The sequence below is a fragment of the Cupressus sempervirens genome, chromosome 2 (genome assembly GCF_028749045.1).
Source record: "Cupressus sempervirens isolate cs-2001-9-10 chromosome 2, ASM2874904v1, whole genome shotgun sequence".
NCBI classification, from domain to species: domain Eukaryota; kingdom Viridiplantae; phylum Streptophyta; class Pinopsida; order Cupressales; family Cupressaceae; genus Cupressus; species Cupressus sempervirens.
Window position 1 is genome coordinate 228978815 of NC_143119.1, and position 23227 is coordinate 229002041.

The 23227-nt window shown below is 31.8% G+C and overlaps 1 protein-coding gene across 1 annotated transcript; it reads left to right on the forward strand.

Moving 5' to 3' along the window:
• Window positions 1–1408: 1408 nt before the first annotated feature.
• On the forward strand, window positions 1409–9706 carry LOC149571881 (polygalacturonase-like). The gene is made up of 8 exons (XM_089815741.1): window positions 1409–1606; window positions 1892–2020; window positions 2217–2381; window positions 2564–2771; window positions 3491–3572; window positions 3686–3794; window positions 9261–9383; window positions 9476–9706. The coding sequence occupies exons 1-8, from the start codon at window positions 1412–1414 to the stop codon at window positions 9704–9706; spliced, it is 1242 nt and encodes a 413-aa protein (XP_089671867.1). The 5' UTR covers window positions 1409–1411.
• Window positions 9707–23227: the final 13521 nt, after the last annotated feature.

The window sequence follows — 23227 nt, forward strand, 5'->3', positions numbered from 1 at the left end:
CTTCCTGTGAGGTCACCCATCCTAGTACCACTCCAGTTAGAGTGTGCTTAACTAAGAAACTTCCTCCATGGTTAAATGCACATTGATTGCAATCCCATTGGTTATCATTAAAAAATTAAAGTAAAGCCTTAGTCAAAATAGTTGCAATTTTTTTGGCATTTCTTGTATGACACATTGAGGAGAGTGATAGGTCTCCAAATTCTTGAATGATTTTATCACCATCCTTGGATAGAACTTTAATGGTGGCTATGTTGATACTTCATCCTAATGTACCATCCAATAAGTAGAGCTTCTTTGTAAACTAGTAGTAAATCTTTACTAATTCAATCAATGATGACATTGTCAAACTCAATGGGTACAATATCTATACTAGGGAACTAATCATTTTTTAAAGATAACATTTTCAACTTCTCCAAGGGAGATCTCTTTGGTGATTTTGTCATAATCCTCCTTTTCAATATTTCTAGGCATTATATTTTTAAGTCATCTCCAACCTACTTATTATACTTGTGGAATCCTTTAGAGGAAAGGGGATTATTATTGAATACCAAAAAAAACTCTCTTTTATGCCCTCTAGAGATGTATACATCTCCTCTTTACTAGATACCTTATAGATACATATTGTGAAGTTTTAATTTTAAAGATTTCTAAACAAGATATTGGTTCTTTTGGTGTGATTGTATAATCAATTTATAATAGATCTAACATTCAATTGCTGAATTTTGCACTTTTACAACCTATTGAAAAAATTTCAGACTAAAGAAAATTATTCATTTAAATAGATTCAAATTTCTATTATTATTAATGATTTCAAAATTTTCAATTATTAATCATTATATCTACAAAACATTATACATTTTTGTTATGAACTAACTATTATTTTAGTTTTAAGTCGCAAATCTTTAAATTGTATAATACTAATACTATCTAATCTCAACTACAAGAACATACGTTTATACTATTGACCATGAACCTAGGATATTATGTCTCTTGACTTGTATAGACATTTGTTTTATTTAAAATAGTACTTTATTGTGGGGCAGGATAGTAATGAAAAATAGAAAGATATTTTATCCATGGAAGTTCGATGTGTGTTTTAACTTTTTGACTCATCAATTTTTTGAAGTATAAGAATCTGAGAGGAAGAATATACAGACATCCATATCCACAAATGGTTGTATACCTCAGAAAGAGCAACGGATTGTGAAGCAGATTAAATTACGCCTACGAAGAGGTCAATCACAGCGAATAGTTATTATACATTTCCTTGTAAGTTGGATCTTGGTGGTAATCACAATAATTCTAAATATAGTATAAACTTGCCTTATTAAATACCTACTATTGCCTGTCTACTCTTAACAAGTCACATTCAACTAAGTATTGGTTAAAGGCTGTAATTCAAGTGAGATCAATGGCTCGACTTAACCAAAATCTTCAAGTAACGAACTTGATGCTCTTGGCCTTAAATCTGTTCTTCATGGTAATTACATCAGAGCTAATCACGGAAAGTGATGACATATATGATCCCCTAGTTGCTAGTAATCAGCGATCTTTTAACGTTCAGAGCTATGGTGCAGTTGGTAATGGAGCGCATGATGATACCGAGGTCTTCTTTATCATTTATTCTCTTGTTATTACTAGTGCTTTTTATCAAGTCACCAAAGAAACAACCCTAATTCCTTTGGGAATGTTTTCTACGTATTTTCTCGTTACTAATGTTTTTCTTTGAATCGTCAAAGAAACAACCCTTTTCCCATTTTATGTTTTCTATTTTTTCTCTTCATGCTAATGTTAGATCCTCTTTAGTGTCACTTTTTAACTATTTCTATCTTCACTAAGACAAAGCTTAGAGAATCTAAAAGATATGTTATTGATTTGTAATGCTTTTCAGGCGTTTGTTCGTGCATGGAACGATGCTTGTAAAGAGTCCGGTGCAACTTTGCAAGTGCCACGTGGCAAGACATTTCTGATTAACAATCTGAATTTCCAGGGACCTTGTCAACCTGGCTTCATTTTTCAGGTAAGTTCAAGTATTCGAAAACATTTGATGTAACAATACTTAAAGTTGATTTTGTTGGAATAGTTTGCATTTGCAGTTAGAATATTAATCCCCCTCTTTTTTAAGTCTATGTTTGATCCTCCTTACGTAAATTTGGATACTGATTGGATAATATGGTACTAATCCAATTAAAATTTTCATTTATTTGTGTTTCTAGATCGATGGAAATATTAATGCACCACAAACTCCGAACAGTTGGAAGAGCAAATATGTGTGGTTGCAGTTCCAACATCTTGAACATTTTACTTTGAGTGGGAAGGGTACTATTGATGGAAGAGGATATAATTGGTGGGGAAAATACGACAGTAACAGTAGACCATCGGTTAGTACCAATTTATGCTGGTGAACTTTTATATGAGTGTTTTTAATTTTAAATCTGGTTCTAAATATTATATATTAAGTATTTAATTTTAGTTAACAGTATTAAATAGTTAAAATTTAGTTTTAGTATATAATGTTTAATTTAGAAATATAAATATGTTATACAATTTGATCTGTCCACAGGCCATTCAATTCAATGATGTGAAGAGGAGCGCCTTCGTAGGAATGACGGTGATGAACAGTCCTCAACTTAATGTCATCTTGACAGGGTGTGACACTTTCCAGATCGTGGGAATCACAATTCAGGCACCAAGGAACAGCCCAAACACTGATGGAATTGATACATCCCAATCCACAAACATAGTCATAAAAGATTCAAATATTGGAACAGGTAGACGATTGGGTTAAGTATTATTACTTATAATTTTATTTGCAAGTAGGCGTTTTTGAATATCTAAGAGTGAATTGGGACCAAAAGATTATATCAGTTTCCCAATTATATCTTATGATCTATAAATATGTTGACTAAGCTTTACATAAGAGAAATGAGCAATTCCTATTTATTTCTCTCCAAAACAGTGACCTTCAAACATCACACATTAGGGAAGAAATTAAGTTTGGAAAAAAAATCAACTTTAACTATTTAGTCATTTTAGCTTAAGAATCAAGCTTTAGTGTGTGATGTTTAAGCCGTCGACTCCAAAACCAGCCAAACGACAGAAATTTTCTTCTTCTACGTTTTGCATTTTTTCCCAATCTCTTTTTATTTCTATTGTGCCTGCATATTTTATTTCTCAATTCCCACACTCCTCCTGTTAATAGGATAAATGTGATGAAATAATTGATAAGAAAATATATACAATCAAATCCAAACCAAAATGTAGGAATTTGATAATATTAATTTTGAAATTAATATACGTCAACTAATATGATTCAGTTTGCAATTAATAAAACCGAATCCTAACAAAATCTTCTAAAACAAAACAGCGTCATCTATAATACAAGACTTTTTCTTTCACTCTAAAATACAATACTAAAATTGCAGTTAGTCAATGTGAAGAGAGATATATGTTGTGTGTATCTGAGTGTATGGAAGCGTGATCAGTGCAGGTGATGATTGCATTGCAGTAGGCGATGGATCTTCAAATTTCAGGATTAGTGGAATCACATGCGGTCCAGGCCATGGAATAAGGTAATAATATACGTAAATACATATTCTTTATAGATTTATATCCATCTAAATATGTTTTTGTAAGATGAGAATGTTCTCATATCATTTGTATCGTGTCCTGATTATGTGTGTAGTATTGGAGGTCTTGGAAAAGGAAACTCAAGAGCAGATGTCCATTCGATTCATGTGAGCAAAAGCAAGTTGATCTCAACATTGAGTGGATTAAGAATCAAGACATGGCAGGTATCAGAATTAATGAGAAAGAAAGAAATTTTTTTTAATCTATGATCATTCTTTGCAATAATTTTTGAATTTGATTGTATTAAGATTTTTTACATAAAATTTCAAATCACATTCCTTGATCTATCATTATGATAAAATCAAGTCTAAGAGAGCAGAAGGAAAAATCATTTCTTATGTTTGGTTTCATTCTGATGATGGATCACAAAGTGTAATTCGAAACATTCATGCTGATGAATGAGCAGAGGCAAATGAAAATCAAAATACCAAACACAAAGTGTTGCAGTACAATAAAACTATTTTGTATTCCATTCACAGTGATATCAAATGAATACATAGTACCTCTTTATAGGCAAGTGCATAATATTCTAGAGAAATCTAGCATTAGCTGACAACACAAAATATCTACAAACTTCTAGAAAATACTACAGCCGATACAAACTTTTGGAAAATACTTCAACCGACACAATCTAAACTTAATAATCTAGAAACATCTAATGACGAATAATTAATTCTAAGTAGAAAATAATATTTCTAACACCCCCCCCCTAATTTCTACTATCTACATCATTAATATTTACAATTTCCAATGCTTCTCTCAAAATCTCAAATTGTTCTTGTGCTAAAGCCATGGTGAAGATATCTGCAAGTTGCTCCTCTAATCTGCAATATTGAGATTAATTTCTCTATTTTTAACCAACTCTCTAACGAAGTGATACCTTGTGTCAATATGCTTTGTCCTCTTGTGAAACACATGGTTCTTTGAAAGTCACAATAGATTGTAGTAGGTCCATCTTGAGCTTGCATTAAGTCTTTCAAAATCCTTCGCATCCATATTGCTTGACATGCTGCTATTGTTCCCACTACATACTCTACTTCAGCCAATGAAAGAGTTACTGCAGGTTGCTTCTTTGCTACCCAGGCTACAACACCTATCCCAAGATGAAATGCATATCCAGATGTGCTCCTTCTATCCTCAATATTCCCTGCAAAATCACTATCTCTATATAAAACTAATTGAAAATAATCTAAAATAGAATACAAAATGCCTTGATTCATAGTTCCTGAAATATATCTCAAAATTCTTTTTCCTGCCTGCCAATGTGAGTTCTTAGGTGAGGCCATGAATCTAGAGATTAAACTCACTCCATACATAATATCTGGTCTAGTAGTAGTGAGATACATCAAACTACTAACTAATCTTCTAAATATAGTTGAGTCAAAACCTTTCTCAGTATCTTCTGTGTTTAGTTTGGTGCCTACAATTTATCAATTTAAATATTTTCAAAACATCTTTTGCATATTTACTTTGACAAATGAATTTTCCTTTATCATTTTGAGTAACTTCAATGCCAAGAAAATATTTCATCAATCCTAGACCTATCATTTTAAAATTCCTTTTTCATTGCTTATTTAAACATGTCAATAGATAGATTGCTTGTAAAGATCAAATCATCAACATATAAACAAACAATAAAAATCTAACCTTGTTCATTAATTTTGGTATATAATGTAGGTTCATTGGTGCTTCTCTTGAATCCATTCTCTATCATGTATGAATCTATTCTATTGTACTAGGCTCTTGGAGCTTGCTTCAATCCATAGAGTGCTTTCTTCAACTTATAAAATTTGTCTTCATATCCTGGTGGTTGCTGCACATACACTTCTTCTTCCAAATATCAATTGATAGTTTGACATTCATTTGGTGAATCATCTATCTATTTTTAGCTTCAATAGCTAATACTATTTTGATAGTATCAAGTCTTGCTACAGGTGCAATGTCTCATTATAGTCAACCTCATATCCTCTTGAAAATCCCTTAGTGACTAACCTTGACTTATATTTTTCTACATCTCCATTAGCTTTAAACTTAGTCTTATAAACCCATTTTAGAACAATGCAATCTTTGTTCTTAGGCAAATCAACTAATTCCTATGTATCATTTCTCTCAATTGATTCTATTTCATCATTCATTGCATTAATCCAATGTTCTTCCTTAATTGCATCTTCAAAATATATATGATCTTGAGAAAATAAAACAAAATTTGATTGAAAATTTATTTTACTTCCTTGATCATAAATCTCACTCAAGCTTCTAGTTTTCTTGCTTGTAATCCTTATTCTCAATTGTGCAAGTATAGAATTTGAACCATTACTTACTTGTAAATTTGAAGAATCTCCATGTTCAATTTCATTTTCTAAGTGATCTCCTTGTGGACTTCGTGGTGGAGCTCCTTCTTGGTCACTTGGTTGATCCTCTTGATCTCCATGATCCTTTTTATCCTTCTCATCATATGGTATTGTTGCAGCACCTATAACAATTTTATCTATATTTCCATCCCAAGATTCATCCTCTTTAAATACAACATCCCTGCTCACAATGAATTTTTTGGTGATAGGATTAAACAACATATATGCCTTAGATTTCTCATCATAGCCAATGAAAATACATTTCTCACTCTTATCAGTTAATTTACTTCTAGTTTCTTTAGGAACATGTTCATATGCAATACAACCAAATACTTTGAGATGAGAAATACTATGAATCTTACCACTCCATACTTCTTGTGGAATCATGTCCCTCATAATATTTTTTGGATTGCTATTCAAGATATAAACAACACAAGAAACTGCTTTAGCCCGATACTCATTAGAAAGATTCTTACCTTTCAACATGCTCCTTGCCATCTCCATTATTGTCTAGTTCTTTCTCTCTGCAATACCATTTTGCTATGGTGTGTAACTGGTAGTAAATTGCTTTTTGATTCCATGATCCCTATAGTAATCTAAAAATTCATTTAACTTATACTCTCCACCTCTATCAAATCTCAAAACCTTGATAGGTAAACCATTTTGTTTTTCAACAAAAGCCCTAAATTCTTTAAATTTGCCAAAAGTTTCATATTTTTATTTAAGAAAGTAAACCCATGTCTTTCTACTAAAGTCATCAATAAATGTTAAGAAATAAATGCTCCCACCTAATGATGGCATTTTCATTGGACCACATATATCTAAACACACAATTTTTAAAGGTACTTTTGCTATATATGACATCCCTTTTGGAAAACTCTCTATGATGTTTGGCCAAAATAGAACTTTCGCATGGACTTAATGATGCTTCAATTGGAGGTAAGTGTCTTACCATTTCTTTTCTTTGCAATAAAGATAATCCTTTGAAATTTAGATGACCATACCTCAAGTGTCATATCCATGTTGATTGACTTGTCATATCAACCATATTGCTTTTCATCCGAAGTGGAAAGATTCTATTATTTTTCATTTCTACTCTTGCAATCACCAAGTTACTAGAAGGCATATCAAATATAGTGCACACATTTGTAACAAAAATAAATCTATAACCTTTTGACTAAGTTGCCCCACACTTTTAAGATTATGTTTCAAACTAGGTACAAAGTATACATCAGAAATAGATTTCTTACCATGCTTTGTTATGACATTGATTATATCTTTTCCACTTACTTCTACTATCTCATTATTTCCTAAATTCACTTCTGATTTAATTGATCTATCCAAGCTTTCAAAAAGCTCTTTGTTTCTTGTCATATGATTGTTGCAACCACTATCTAGAAACCAAAAATAATTTTAACTCTCTTGGGCTACATTGTAAGTAATGAACAATGTCTCATAACTACTCTTAGAAAAATTTGCATTTGGCTTACTCATATCAACTTGTTTCTTTCTACACTCATTTGCAATATGTCCAAACTTTTCAGAGTAATAACATTGAACATTTGTTTTATCATACCTTGGTGATGTGTGGTTGTTATTGCATCCCCTTGAGTGAAGTATTCATTTCTCCTTCCTCCTAGACCTAGACTCTTTTCTTCTTCCTTTTGAAAATTATATCTACCACTTCCTCTATATCCAGAATTTCCTCTTCTTTTGCCTCTACCAAATGTCATGTGTGCTTTGAATGCATTCTCGAATTACCATTACACTTGTTCAATTTGTCTTCATGATTATACAAGGATGTAAACACCTCATCTATAGATAATGTTGTTAAATCCTTAGATTCTTCAATTGCAACCACAATATTATCAAATTTAGGAGGCAAAACTTCTTAAAATCTTCTCTACAAATTTTTGATCAATAAGCTCATCACCATTCATCCTTACTTTATTAATAACATTCATAACACGATTTGAAAATTTCTTTACAGAGTAAGAATCCTTCATTTGTAAATTCTCAAATTCTCTTCTAAGTGCTTGCAATTTAACAATCTTTACCTTACTTGTACCTTGATATGCAATCTCAAGAATGTCCCAAAATTGCTTGGCTGTAATAGCTGGCTTAATTCTTCCAAGAATAGAGTCATCAAATGCTTATCTAATAATCTACAAAGCTTTTTTACTCTTCTACCTATTTTCATCAAACATTTACTTTTGATTAACATTAATGTAGACTCATCTACAAGTTCAGCATAACCATTTAAGATTATATCTAATAAATCATAGGAATCAAATATAAACTTCATTCTAAAAGCCGAATAATCATAATTCTTTCCAGAAAATATTGGAATTGAAGCCTGAAAACTCCCTGAAGCCATGCTTGATAGAAACTCATAAACAAAATTCACATATATAACAAACCCTAAATAGAACAATAAGAAACTTACAGATCTCATAATGAAATGATATTTAATGACATTCTATCACCTTTCTCAGCTGAAATCCTCCTTACACACAATCCTTTGAACTCCTCTTTTTAACCTTGTTCTGATACCAATTTGATGAATTAGTAGAGACAAAAGAAAATCAAAACACCAAACACAATGTGCTACAACACTATAAAAATATTTTGTATTCCATTCACAGTGATATCAAATGAATACATAGTGTCTTTTTATAGGCAAGTGCATAATACTCTAGAGAAATCTAGCATTAGCCAACAAGACAAAATATATACAAACTTCTAGAAAATACTACAGCCAATACAAACTTCTAGAAAAAACTTCAGCCGACACAACCTAAACCTAATAATCTAGAAACATCTAATGATAGACAATTAATTCTAAGTAGAAATTAATATTTCTAATGCATGCACAAAGCTTAATGCAATCAAATCCAAGAGTTATTGCCAAGAAAGAAGATATCAAAATGTTTCTTTCAAAAAAAAAAGTTTTGTATGTTGAAGATTAATATAAATATATTGATAAAATTGTCATAAAGCAAGATTGTAAGAAGCATGGTTGTTGGAAAAGAGCTTATAATACAATGGTAATTTGTGAATCTCTTAGATGAAAAGTTTTAGATTTGAATCTACTCAAACTTAACACATAACATGTAATAATTATTAATTACAACCAATTGTATTCAATGTAGACTTAATTTGGCCCATTACCGATTTAAAAAAAAGCAGCATAATAAGTGTTTTCATTTAATTTAAATGGTAGATTAGCATACTAGGTCATTCTGAATACCTTTTGACGAACTCTTTATACTATAACAGGGAGGTTCTGGCATGGCGAGGGATATTACATTTGAGAATATTGAAATGGTAAATGTGCAAAACCCAATAATAATTAATCAACGCTATTGTGGCAACGCGCCGTCTGTTGCTTGTCCAGTTCAGGTATATCCATACATTTAATTAAACCATGTTTTGGCTTTCAAGACAGATAATATCTGGACTCCCATAAAATCAAGCTTTTGAATTTGATGCAGAGATCTGCTGTGAAAATAAGTGGAGTAACATACATGAATATCAGGGGCTCATCAGCAGCGAGAGACGGAATCACGTTTAAATGCAGTGAAAGCGTACCATGCAGTGGTATAACATTGGAAAACATATCATTGATACGACGCACAAATGCGCCATCAACTTGTTATTCCGAAAACGCATATGGTCGCACCATTGGAAGCGTCGTTCCTTCAGGCTGTTTGCGTAGACGTTGATAATACTTCTCAAGTCAAAACTGGACTTGTGTAATAAAAATGTACTAACCTTGCGTAGTATATTGTTGTTAATCAATTGTTTTGTTACTTTCTCTTAAAAGTAGGAAATAGATATACATGTTTTGTATTTTGATCTTTGACTGTACTATTTTCCATGGTACATCTCAATCTAGAAATAAAATGATCATTTTGTAAGCTTATTTATATTATTTAAGTTTTTTATTTATTTTGTTTAAGGAATTATAATTAAATATAAGGAAAATAAAATACCATTTTGTAACCAAATATCTTTAAACTTTTAATTTGAAGAAATTAGTCTTAGTTTTATTGATCAATCAATTTTTTTTTGCTAAGAAGCATTCTTGAAGTATAAGATCCATGTGACATGATGGAAGTGCAAACATAGATTTCTTCCCTATTCTATTACCACAAAGGAGAGAATATCTATATTTAATCTTGTACCTGTTATAATACCCCTAAATTGGCACATTGATATTCTGAACCAATTTTGGTGCATCAACCTTACAACATCTATTTGTTGATTAACTAAGTCATAATATACTAGGCATTTCTAAATTAGCCTCTTAATTGAATTAACTTAATTATAATTCCCAAGTACTTAAATTAAATTAAATCCACCCTCTTTAGCTAATACACATAAAACAAGAATTAAAATACATTGATTTAAGTAAACATATATATCATAAGTGTTGAAACTGATTATTTAATTAATTAGAATGTTCTATTATGATGTCATGTTTGAATGAATCAATATTCTTTCCTAATTCATCTCATATGAAAAAAGAATTAAATATATAGATTAAATCAAATATGGTCATCATAATTGTTGAAACTAATTATTTAGTTAATTAGAAAAATAATTATGAGCACATATTTGAATGGATCAATGTTATCTCCTGTTTCATCTCATTCAACTCCATAAAAAATGGAGGATTCAATCTCACCTTCAATCTGAATCGTATACTCAGTTTAATCTTGATTTTTGATCGGATCCAAGATTCTATCTAAGAGAACCTGACCTCTCATTTGGGAGGATTCATACAAAGAGTATCGAATCACTGTTGGATTGATCACTCAAGCACTTTACATTCAAATCTCCTTTTCTTTTACATGCTCATCATTTAGACTATAATGCATTCATTTAGCTTAACTTACTTTTCATTGTTTTTAGATTAATTTGAAAATCATCTAGATTAATTCATAATCTATACATTCAAAAACATCAAAAACATAGATTAGATTGCATTTGTATTCATAAATCCTTCGTGCTAGTTTGGTCTAGTTATGGAACTCTCAATTGTGAGAGCGAATAGTAAAACCCCATCTAGTTAGAAGGCAACAGATTGCCTTGTGCAAACATACTGAATGAGTCATCTCATATTCATTTTGGGATGTTACTAACAAAGAATAATCATGTTGAAGTGTGTGTAGAATTAGAGGCCCATATTTAACTCTCACACCTGTGATCTACATTATTTGATGGAACACAATCAATCACTAAATTTATGGTCTCTCAGCTATGAAAAGAATATCTACCTTTGGTGCAATAATTTTTGAGCTTCATAATATCCAACATCTTGGCCATTTCAGAGAAACAACTACAATTTAAAATGCAACCCATCATCTAAACCTCAAGTTTTCACAAGCCAATCCACATGGAACACAAGTTTTGCACAATTTGCTTTGCTACTAGATAATCATAAATGATTCATTCCATCTAGTGTATTCTTTTCCAAGGCTTATCCTTGGGTTTTTGTATTTGGCATCTAAGAATGTAAGATTTTAGACATCTCTTCTGTGAACTACCCAAGACATTTATCAACCTCTTTTGGTATTGTAAAACAACCTAACAATTATGGGTTTGGATTTTTGATGGCATGAGATTCTACTAGAAATTTCTCTAACTGTCCCTTCAGATCCATACAAATATGATATGCTTTTAGAATGAAATTCTCTTTAGTGTTTGAAAAGATAGGAGCGTACAGTTTTTTCCCTCACATCTCTCTTAATATTTAATAATATGTTAAAGCAGGTCTAAGTAATCATATATAATATTCTTTTTCAGATTTAAGTGCAAGAAAATAATGTGGCTCGTAGAATGAATCACTTGTAGGACTTACATTTACATTAGGGAAGTGCTCCTTGTATAGTTACCAGTATTTTGACAAATGCCTCTAATTCTAGCAATCATTCCCCATCCTCTAGCTACAAAATCAACTAGAGATCCTTTTTCTATCATCTTCACATGCCATTCTCACAATCCCCTTGCCAATAGTCTAGTTGGGGATGAGATTCTCCACACCATCATTAAATTTTACCATTAACGGGTGGCTTTTTGCTTTTGATTGCTCACATGTGGTGCTAGTTCTCTAGCTCTTGATGGCTCTCATTGCCTTGATAACATTAAATATTTTAGGTAACCCATCTCTTCCAAATGTCTATCTTGGCTTATTTTGGCCATTTCTCTAGCTATAAAGTAGACAAAGAAGAAGAAGAACAAGATGTAGGTAAAGATGGATGATTTCTTGAAAACTCCATTTGTAGTCATGTTGATGTATGTGAGGAGTAGCATGATCCCAATCCACTTGCATTGTTCACTACTTTAGCCCCAAAGTAGATGATTTATGTTATTTTTTTCTTTTGAGTTTTACCAACATTTTTTTTTCTATTGCTTTATTTGAGCACTATCTCAATGACTCTCGATGAGTGAGTTGATTTTCTTCTACTCTTTTGTGAACATTTTACTACTAAGACTTTAATTGAAATTTCACATTAATAAAAAAAAAATAAGATAGAGATTTTATCTCTCAAGAGATTTACTTTGTTGTCTCTTCAAAAATAGTGTGGTCAACATTGACTTTATTATTTAGTTCTATATTCATTCAAAAATAATTAGATTTAGTAGCCATGCATTTTCATCAAACATTTGTAATGGAATTAAAATTTAATTTTTATACATATAAACACATCAAAATTTTGATCTCCTTTAGGTTCATTTTCTCCTCTATATGAGACTAATTTTTTAACTTCTCTAGAATATCCATTATCTTCATAAGGCAATCAACCATGAAATTCTTCTCCTCTACATTGCATAAGTTATTGCCTTGGAATTTATGATTTTAGGATTTCTCAAAGCCCTTAGTTTAATCTTCATCTCCTTCATTTCATGAAATAGTTATTTGAAATGATAAAAGTAATGCCTAATGTCAATACAATAACTATGAAGTTGTTTCTAATGCAATAACCTCTATCATTCTTGGATAATTTTGGTAGGTAATGAATTTTAGCGTTTGATAATATCTCTAATGCTAAAATTGTAGTGATGGAATAAAAATATACTTAAGGGTTTGTTATTGTTGATAAATTGATTTACAAATTTCCACTTAAAAATTTGAAATATATAAGTTCTATATTTTGATCTTTGATTACATTATTTTCCATTGTAAATATGCCTCTAAAAATAAATAAATTACCTTGTAACTATATTCAAATTATTAATATTGATTTTTCTTTGTAGAGTGGATTATCAATAAATATTAATAAACAAGAAAAATCTTATTCCTGAACATCTTCCTACATGGAAATAAGGTGTTAAGTTGGGAAATTTATCTTGATTCCATTGATCAATAAAACATTTTTAACGAAGAACATTCTTGAAATATAAGATCACTTTTCACACAATCCACATGCAAAATTCATTTCTCTCATAATGGTCTACTCCTAGAGTTCTACAATGAAAATATATTGAAATGGATTGATGACTTGTTTGGAAATTTTATCATAACAAATAATGTCACCTCAAGAAAATCCAAGCTGATTTATGCAATGTTTTGCATGAAAGTGGGTATCAACAACACTCTACCTTGTGTAGTGATTTTGAAGTCAAATGGCAGAGGTTGTACCAACCTATCACTTATGAGAATGTTTCTTTGTTTTGTCAACACTGTGGTGTGTATGCCCATATTATTACTAATTGTTCCATGACTTAGGACCGAGGGAAGGGGAAAAAGTTTATAGAGAAGGTGATAGTGGAGGATTCCACTACCTGCCTAGAGAGTTCTCTAACACTTTCACTTCAAACCAAGAGGTAGAAAAAGTAAATAAGGAGGGGGAGACAAATGTTATTGGGGAACAAAAAATGGTTATGAAGGACTATCCTTTCTTTGAGGGCCTAGTTAAATTGGTCTCCTCTCTAGAAAAGGAGGGTGGAAGAACCTAAGGAATGTCTTGAAGAAGGAGAAATCCCCCAAAGATGTGGTTGAGAGAGTGGAAAAGACTCCCCAATGAATTCTAGGACTCAAACTCCTTTGAAAAAATAAGCCATATGGATAGAATATGTATAAGTGGTTCTGTAGGAGTGAAATAAATGCCTGACTCATGAGGAATGACTCCTTCAAACACTATAAGAGATATGAAGGATGGTTGGGGAAGTTTTGTGAAATTGGTTGGTGGCAAGGGGGCTAGAGGGATGATGTGGGAGAGTGTTCTTCATCTATAAGGTCTCTGATGGTGTCCCTTCTAATTTGTTAAGAAGTACTTTCCCTACTTATTTAAAGATTGGATTATCTATAGTCCCCACCCAACCCATGGCTGACCCAGATGAGGGATTGAATATAGTAAAAAGAAAGACTAGGGGCAAGCATTAAGCTTGATGTAGGTTCTAATTCTAAGGTTGGAAGACCTCTAAAACAATATGTCAAAATAAAGGAAGCTACGAGTGACATTTTTTAAGGTACTTAGCTTACCTTGGAAGATACTTGGAAATGTAGAAAATGAAGATCATCTCTTGGAATGTTAGGGGGCTCAATAGCCCTAGGAAGTTGTATGTAATTAAGAAAAAAACTATAGAATACAAAGTGGATATAATTTTTACACAGGAATTTAAAATGAAAGTTAAGAATTTTGAAAACTTGGTGGCTTATATATGGTGTGGTGCAAGTTTTTCTTATAATGAGTTGGCTAGTGCCTCCAGATGCATTGCAACAATATGGAATCCCAATAGGATTTCAAGTAGAGATATTCTCTAAAATCCTCATCTCTTGGTGGTTGAGTTTATGGAGAAGAATCTTAGTTGTCTTATTTTTAACTTCTATACTCCTAATACATAGTTGGGAAGGATCCTTAGTTGGCTTCTTTTTAACTTCTATGCTCCTAATACACATGCAAGAAGGCTAAAAGTTTTGGAGGAAGCCTCTAGTGTTATTGATTCACTTCAAGATACTAATATGATCTGTGTTGGTGATTTCAACACACCCCTTTATCCTTCTAAAAATGGGGGGATTTGAGGATTATTCAAAGAGCATATATGATTTGAATGACTTTCTTAGATATAATGACCTCCTTTATATTGACCTCTAAGGCCACCCCTTCATGTAGTTTAATAATAGAATGGGTAACAACCTCATCCAAGTGAGGTTGGATAGGATGTTGATTTCTACTTGTTGGGATATCCTCCCTCATTTTTCCCTACAAGCTTTTCCCAGGATGATTTTTGATCACTCCATGATCTTGTTTACCTATTGTAAACACAACCCTCAAGTTTATAAACCTTTTAAATATGAGATTATGTGGCACTCACACCCAAAATTTGGAGAATGTATTTGTTGGAATAATTTTAGAATAATTTAGAGGGGTAGGGGTGAATCAATTATCCAAGGTCCAGATGTATAAATAAAACTTCTCACAGCTTAGTGAACCCATAAAACATTTATCATCATGCATGCATCCATAAGATTATGCAATCACTTAAAACATGTAGGTTACTGTCAAATCAACTTGTAGAAATGTAAACATGAAACATAATAGATTCATCAAAACACTTGACACAATGATTTGCGTGGAAACTCAATTTAGGAAAAACCACGAGTAACATGCTACTCTTTTTTACTCTTCTGAAGTGATGCCCTGTGAAAGGCCAACCCTATTAAAGGTTACAATACACACTGTTAAATGTGATCTTGTTAAAGGATTTCAATCACCCTATTAGGAGTGATCCTTGTTAGAGTACTTTAGACCATTCACTTGGAATGCCACTCAGTTAAAGGATTTACAAATGACTGTTAGCTCAAACTTAATCCAAAGGATTTACTATAGATTGATACAATTATTAGAGAGTAACAGTATGGCTTGATCTAATAAAAACTTACAACTCCATTTGTAGATTAAAGATCTTTGTTTGATTCCTCCATTCTACTTGGCCTTCATACATTTCAGCTCTGGTAGCTTGTTCACCCTTCAAGCATTCATATCCTTAAGCCTTCTTTCTTAACATGCCAATGCAGACTCTTCTCTTAGGTCACTTGATGAAGAAAAACCCTTGACTCCTTGTCTTCCTTAGGTTCTCGCACATGACAACCTTTTCTTTTAACTAACCATTACTATAAATAGGAAATTAAGATATTTTTTTGCTCATTCTCCATCATCCAATTTAGGGTTAGGACAAATTAAGTAGGATTCAATGAATCTAACCTATATTCCATATCTCTTCTAGAAAATTCTCCTTCAATCCTCTTTGAATTCACCTCAAAATAGTTCACCTTAAATTCTGTGCCACCAGCTCATTAATCTTATCTTCCACCTAGTTCACACAATCCAAGAAAAAAAACTTGTTAGCTCAGATCCATCAAATTCATGATCTTTCAAATAATGCAACCACTTAACATTAACTTTCTTTTGATACTCGACACATACTACATTGTTCGACATCCTTTGTAAAATTACTCAGCACAAAATAAAGTTTACTAGTGCTAAACATCAACTACACTTTACTTAGCATCGACTATTCTACTCACCATACACTAGAATAAACTTTTAATGGACTGCAAGTAAAATTTTGCTCAGCTTGCACTAACTTTGTTTAGCACCTACTATCGACTTGGTCAAGCTTGGCAGACAAAATTTATATTTAACTTTTTCTTTTAAACTTTCTTAGTGTAACCAGCCTTTGTAACCATAAGTAGACTATCAATACATCATGTTATCACTATCTTAACTAATTCTTGTACTCTTTTTCATATCATAACTCAACCTTTCCTCTAGGTTCTATTGTTACATCTTTTGATCAAATCCTCTTCATGTCAATCAAATAAGAATTAGTACTTAAATCATATAAGAAGTTATCTTACCAGTAATTAGCAAGTTTGACATTAGTGACAAAACAATGATTGAAACATTCTAAATAATCTCCCTCTTTAATAGTCTTCTTCAATCTATTCTCAACATGTATTAAGAAGTGGTGGGACACTAGAGTTGAAAGAACAACGACGTTTAGGATTGCAAATAAGTTGAAAATCTTTAAGTGTGGAGTTTGTAGATACAAAGAATCAATATTTGGTGATATTTTCAAGTAGAAAAAGGACACAAAAATGAAGCTTGAGGATTTCCAAAACATGATTTCCATTAGGGAGATCTATGAGGGTTCTATCAACGAGGAAAGGTAGTTGAGAAGTAAATAGAAGGATGTAATAAGGAATGATGAGATATTCTAGAAGCATAGATCTCATATCTAGCAGCTCATGGAAAGGGATATGAATACTTCCTTCTTCAACATGTCTACCTCTAAGCACAAGAAAATGAACACTATAATTAAATCATTGGATTACTAGAATCAGGAACTTATAGAGGAGAATGACATGGGAAACTAGGATTCCAATTATTTCCATGACATCTACAATCATCCTATACTTCCTTAGGATCAAAATAAAAATGAGGAATTACTTAAAATATAATCACCTTGGTGGACATGGAAATGAATGATTACTTGATAAGGAAGGTGGAATTTGAGGAGGTCAAGGTAGCTGTTTTCTCCATGGTAACCTATAAAGCACCATGCCTTGAGGCTTGCCACCCACTTTCTTCCAAGAGTTTTTGGAAACCATTAAATATGACCTCACCTATGTTGTGATGGATTTCATAAAAAAAAAAGGAGATTCCTCAAGGAGCTTAACCAAACTTACATTGTCTTGGTCTCAAAAAATGGTGAACCCACTAAGATGGGGAATTTTAGGCCCATCATCCTTTATAGTACATTATAAAAAAGAATATCCAAGTTCCTAGTGAACAACTAAAATCCCTTCAAGATAAGTTTATCAGCCCATCTTAGAATGGCTTTATCATAGATCAATAAATCTTGGATGTAGCTATTACCTCACATGAAGTTATGCATTCTATGGATAAGAGAAAGAAACCTGGTATGACTATGAAACTTGACATATCCAAAGCCTATGAAAAATTTATATGTGATATACTTTTTGAAATCTTGACTAGGTTGGGTTTTGGGGATGATTTTATTTTTATAATTAAGGGGGTTGTCAATGTTGATCAATTTTTTGTTCTCTTTAATGGAACCCTATGGAAATTCTTTAAATCTTTTAGGAGATTAAGACAAGGTGACCCCCTCTCTATTAGGAATAGAAAATATTGAGACAAGGAGTAGGCCGATGAATGGAGTGAATCAGTAGTTTACAAACATTAGCCCAAAACTAGATATTATTAATAACCTTATAACTTGCATATGAAAGTAAACTAATTATGTTGAACAGTAAACATAACCATGTAATAAGAGAAATCATAACACCATATTTTGTTAACTATCAAAACCCTAGGCAAGGGAAAACCTAGGTGGTGATGGTACCCAAAAAATAATCCACTAATCAAAACTATATGGTTAAAGATATTGACCCTATTAGGAGTCTATAACATTTGTATAGTGTCTTGGTCCTTGTTATAAGAGTTACACCTTGTTAGAAGCCTCAACCATGTTAGGATTGGTTTCAATCCTATTAGGAGTTGATATATACAAATAGAAAATGTATGCAAGATGATCATACTACCCAAACATGCAATATACAATGTGGTTCATTAATACAAAGAGTTAGATACAAACACTTCTTTCCCACTATTGTTCATATCTTCAATATCTAATTTTTTCTTTGTTTCTCTAAATAGAAAATTATCTTAGTTCATGTTCCTTTGATCATACATCAGAATTTACATATCACATATTACATCTATATCACTTCAAAACTTTGCATTCCCGAACTTTCCTTTATACCTTTTCAATTATAATATTATTTCCTAGTTGACCTTCATGCATTATTACACTTTATAAAATATATTATTATAACTCATTGACTTAGGGTTAACATCTCAAATATCATCCCCAACTAGTTAAGTAATTATTTCATTAAAAACAAATTTCCTTAACCCAAAATACCCATATCTCTAGGTGGAGGTCTATTATGCTTGTATATTGTTGTAATTGGTGATTTTCTCATAACTCTGCCTGTATTGTTTATAGTGACATGTGCTCTAGTATATGTCATCATTATAGTTTGTACTACCATTCCTTATGTGTGCACATGCCCAAATGACTTTTGTGAAGCTTGCCAATAAAACTTTTATCTATTTTCTCAGATAATTTGTATGGTACTTAGACAATTTTTTAAGGATGAATGTCATTACTTAATCTTCAAAATTTTCCTTCTTCATACTGAAGATATGTTTCCATAAATGAAAGAAAATTAATTCTACCATATCTAAATTATCAACAATCTTTCCCTTTGGCATTAATGGGAACATGTGGGAAGATTGGCTAAGTCCCAAAAAATAACAACATCAAAACTTTACAAAATTTTTCCTTAAAAGACAATTCATATGATGTCTTGGTTGCAAGAAATTCCTCAAGTTGTTTTTGCATATTATTGATCTTTAGTATCAAATGTTCTCTTAACAAAGAGAACCTTTTTATCACTTTCTCTTTTCTTAGTTCAATGGTTTTCATATCATTGTGTACTTGTGCATTTTTTGTGTCAATATCTTCAATGCTTGTGTTTGGCTGCTCTAATTTGGTTGTCAAATTTTTTGTCTCTTTGAGTTTAGCATTTAAGACATCTTTAATTTCCTAAATGTAATTATATGAAAAAGTACATTGTCCATACAATTTCTTTCCTTCATCTAGACTCCTCTTCTTCTTCTTCCTCTTTGTCTTTGTCTTCCTCTTCCTCTTCATCTTCATCTTCGTCTTCCTCTTCCTCTTCAACTCTTCCTCTTCTTCTTCATCTTTGTCTTCACCTTCCTCTTCCTCTTCTTCTTCCTCTTCCTCTTCTTCTTCTTCTTCTTCTTCTTCTTCTTCTTCTTCTTCTTCGACTTGGTGTAGCTCACCAAATTGAATAAATTAGTGTCACTATCTTCCTTTTTCATCAATTGTTATCTTTTTACTATCCACTTGCATGGTATCAGTTCACTTTGTCGTCAAGACCTATCTTTTTCTTTCTCTACCTAGATGATGTAGCAATTGTTATGGACTTTGTAGTCTATTTTGTCATTATAGACTCTCCTGGTACTTCCTTTTCTTTTATCACATGATTAATCCTCCTAAAAAATTTCTTGGTTGTGGGATGATAGTGTAGAGATCATGAATTTTACAAATGCTAATTTAGTCTCTTTATTTACCTCTTCATAATTGCCACCCATCAAAAAAATTTCTCTTTTGCTGTTCCTTAACAGAGGTTCAATACCATTCATTAATTTCTCTATGTCATCATTAGTATTTACATCACATAATTTTTTGATCTAATTTGGTCTGATTCCTCTATCCTCATCTTCTTGTCTCTTCTTTCTGTTAACTAGTCTATTATAAAAGTCCTATAGAATATCTTTCTATATATCTTCAAATCTTTTATTTTCTAGGATATTGTGTCTAACTATAGTATTCTCTAGTTGAAATCTATCCATGTTACTAAAAAAATTGTAATACTTATTCAATTGTACAAAAATTCTATTATTAATGATTTTTACATTCAAATTTTCAACTTTGGGTTTCCATGGTTTCTTATCCAAAGTCTTCTTTGCTTCTATTTGAACATTTTCAATAGGCTTATCCTTTGTATCCTCTGACTCTTCCAACCTTTTCAACATGAATATTTGAGCTATATCCTCTAACTCATCTTCATCAAGTTCATCTAATTCAACTAACTTTAGAGTCTTTCTTCTCATTCTAGGTCCATTGGACATATGTTTAGTCGTCTTCTTTGTTGATGAATCAATTGGTTCTTGCCTCACTTTAGTAAGTCTAGTTAACCTTCTAGTGTTGGGAGTGGTTATAGTTTACACTCCAATTATTCTTACATCCTCTTCACTTTTATCCTTCTAAATTGATTGTACAATAGTAGGTTGTACCTATGATATTGTGGTATAGGGTGCATTAGCTGATGGATATGCTACTGTGACTCCTTCAACTGCTAATGGTTTTTCCATTAGGAATTTCTTTTGAGAACTAGCCTTCATTTCCATTGCTGTATTCGTTGCTTCTTTGTACTCTCCTCTTGTCATTCTTGATTCTTGTAATATTGCATCAATTTTCTTCTAAATCTTCTTCTTTATCTCTTTACCATGAAGCTCATTGTGAACTTCCTTGACTTTATCCTTGAATATGTTCCCTATGTAGGACATTTCATAACTCTATCTCATTCCAAGATTATCTTCACATAACCTACAATTAATTCTTCACTCATTTCATAATCCATCCTAGGGTCAATGAACATCACTCTTTGTTTCACTACTTCCATACATGTGACATTGATTTCTACCATAAAGAAAATATCATTTTTGTATTTCTCAACCAAGGTAGGTAGAATTTTGAATCTCTATTTCATTATATATTGTAAGCTTTTCATCATTTTAGTAATGACATCTATCATTTTCTCTTTGGATGGTTGCCTGCAGTAATGAGTATCATGCTCATTGTACATTTTTCACTATCGCATTCTCTATCTAGCATACCAAGAAAGTTTCTAACTACTTGAAAGAATAGGTGTGTCAATAAGGAATCAAAACTAAATACTATATTCTTTGTCTTTTTAAACCTCTCAATGTTGTCTAGTAATTTTTATTTCACTATTTCACACATGTTTACCTTTTCTTTCTTGACTATCAGATAGGTTTTGTTGATGAATTTAGTGGGCATATATTTTACTCTATAATTGTACTTCATTTTATATCCAATAGTCTTACTAATTACTCTGACATCAATCTCAACTATCAAATCATTCCTCATGTTTCTACTTTAAGATTTGATCTTTAGATTGGCCTCTACTAGATTATTGACATTCTTCTGATTAATAGGGTTACATCCTTCATTACTTAGTCCAAAAAGTTTTTGAATCATGTTGTTGTCAATCATTAAAAGGATGTCTTGATGCAGGACCATCTTAGATTTCCTTGTAATCCTACTCATTTATTCATTATGCCACTTTTAATCAAATAGTGTTAACAAAGTTAGAGTTAATAGAGTTGTTGTTAACCAGCAGTGTTAATTGAGTCGATGTTAACAAGGAGTGTTAACTAAGTTCTAATGTTAGTCGAGTTCCAGTATTGACTAAGTTGTCTAGTATTAATGAAGTGTTCCTTCATGCACTGAGTAAAACTATTAGATTTTCTAATACTTGGTTCCTTCTTTGACCAAGTTTGTCCATGATTGGTTCCTAGTTTGAGTTGACTTATGTATTTAAATTGGATCATGAATTTAATGATAGGATCTTGTCTCTATATGGGTACATACCATTTTAAGGATGAGCTTTCTATTTTGTAATGATCTAGAATATTTTGTAATTTATTTTGGCAAGTATAAGTAGAGGTGTTTGGTCTAGTTTAGGGAAAGAACTAAGAGAGTTCAAAAAAGATGTTTCTAAGATAGAGAATTGAAGTTGGATCTTGAAGTTGTATTTTGTATTTGGCTATAACCTAGAAGGCCTTATAGCTAGGCATGTATGCTAATAATTTGATGAATCAATAAAAGTCAACTCTCTCTCTCTCTCTCTCTCTCTCTCTCTCTCCTTGGTGTTGTTTTCTATGTGTTTTCTTCGACCATGTTTAATTAAAAAGATGCTTGGATAGTTAGGTGTGCCTTTGGCCCTAGTTGTTCACCCCTCCTTGCCTCAAATCTTCTACCAAAAACATTCCCTCATGAATTATGCTCAAGATTATTTTACTCCATTCATGATTATCAAAGTCTATGTAGAACATATTATTGATAATGTTTAAATGACTCAAATAATCAAACCCTTTTTTAAGAGATAGGTCACTATTACATACCAAGTCTAAATCCTTATGGATGTCATTGTCTCCAATACTTTCAAAATTGAAATTAATGTTATTTTTAATATTTTCTACTTGCAATATATTCCATAGAACTTGTGAAAATGTTTCTAAGAGATTGTCTTCCAATGACACATAAGATGCTTCTTAAATTTATATCTAGGATGGCCACTCACATCAAAGACAATGAGAGTTTCCATTGAATTCATTAAATCTTCACAATATAACTTTTCTTATGGTAAATACTTGATTTTTACATCACTAGGGCTTCTTCTTGCTTGCACATGAAAAATCTTCCAATTTTACCTTAAAATCACTCCAAAACATTTCTTTAACTCTTACACACTCGAATGGTACCCAATAAATTGATTTTGATCCTTGAATTCCTTCCAATTCATTTTTGCA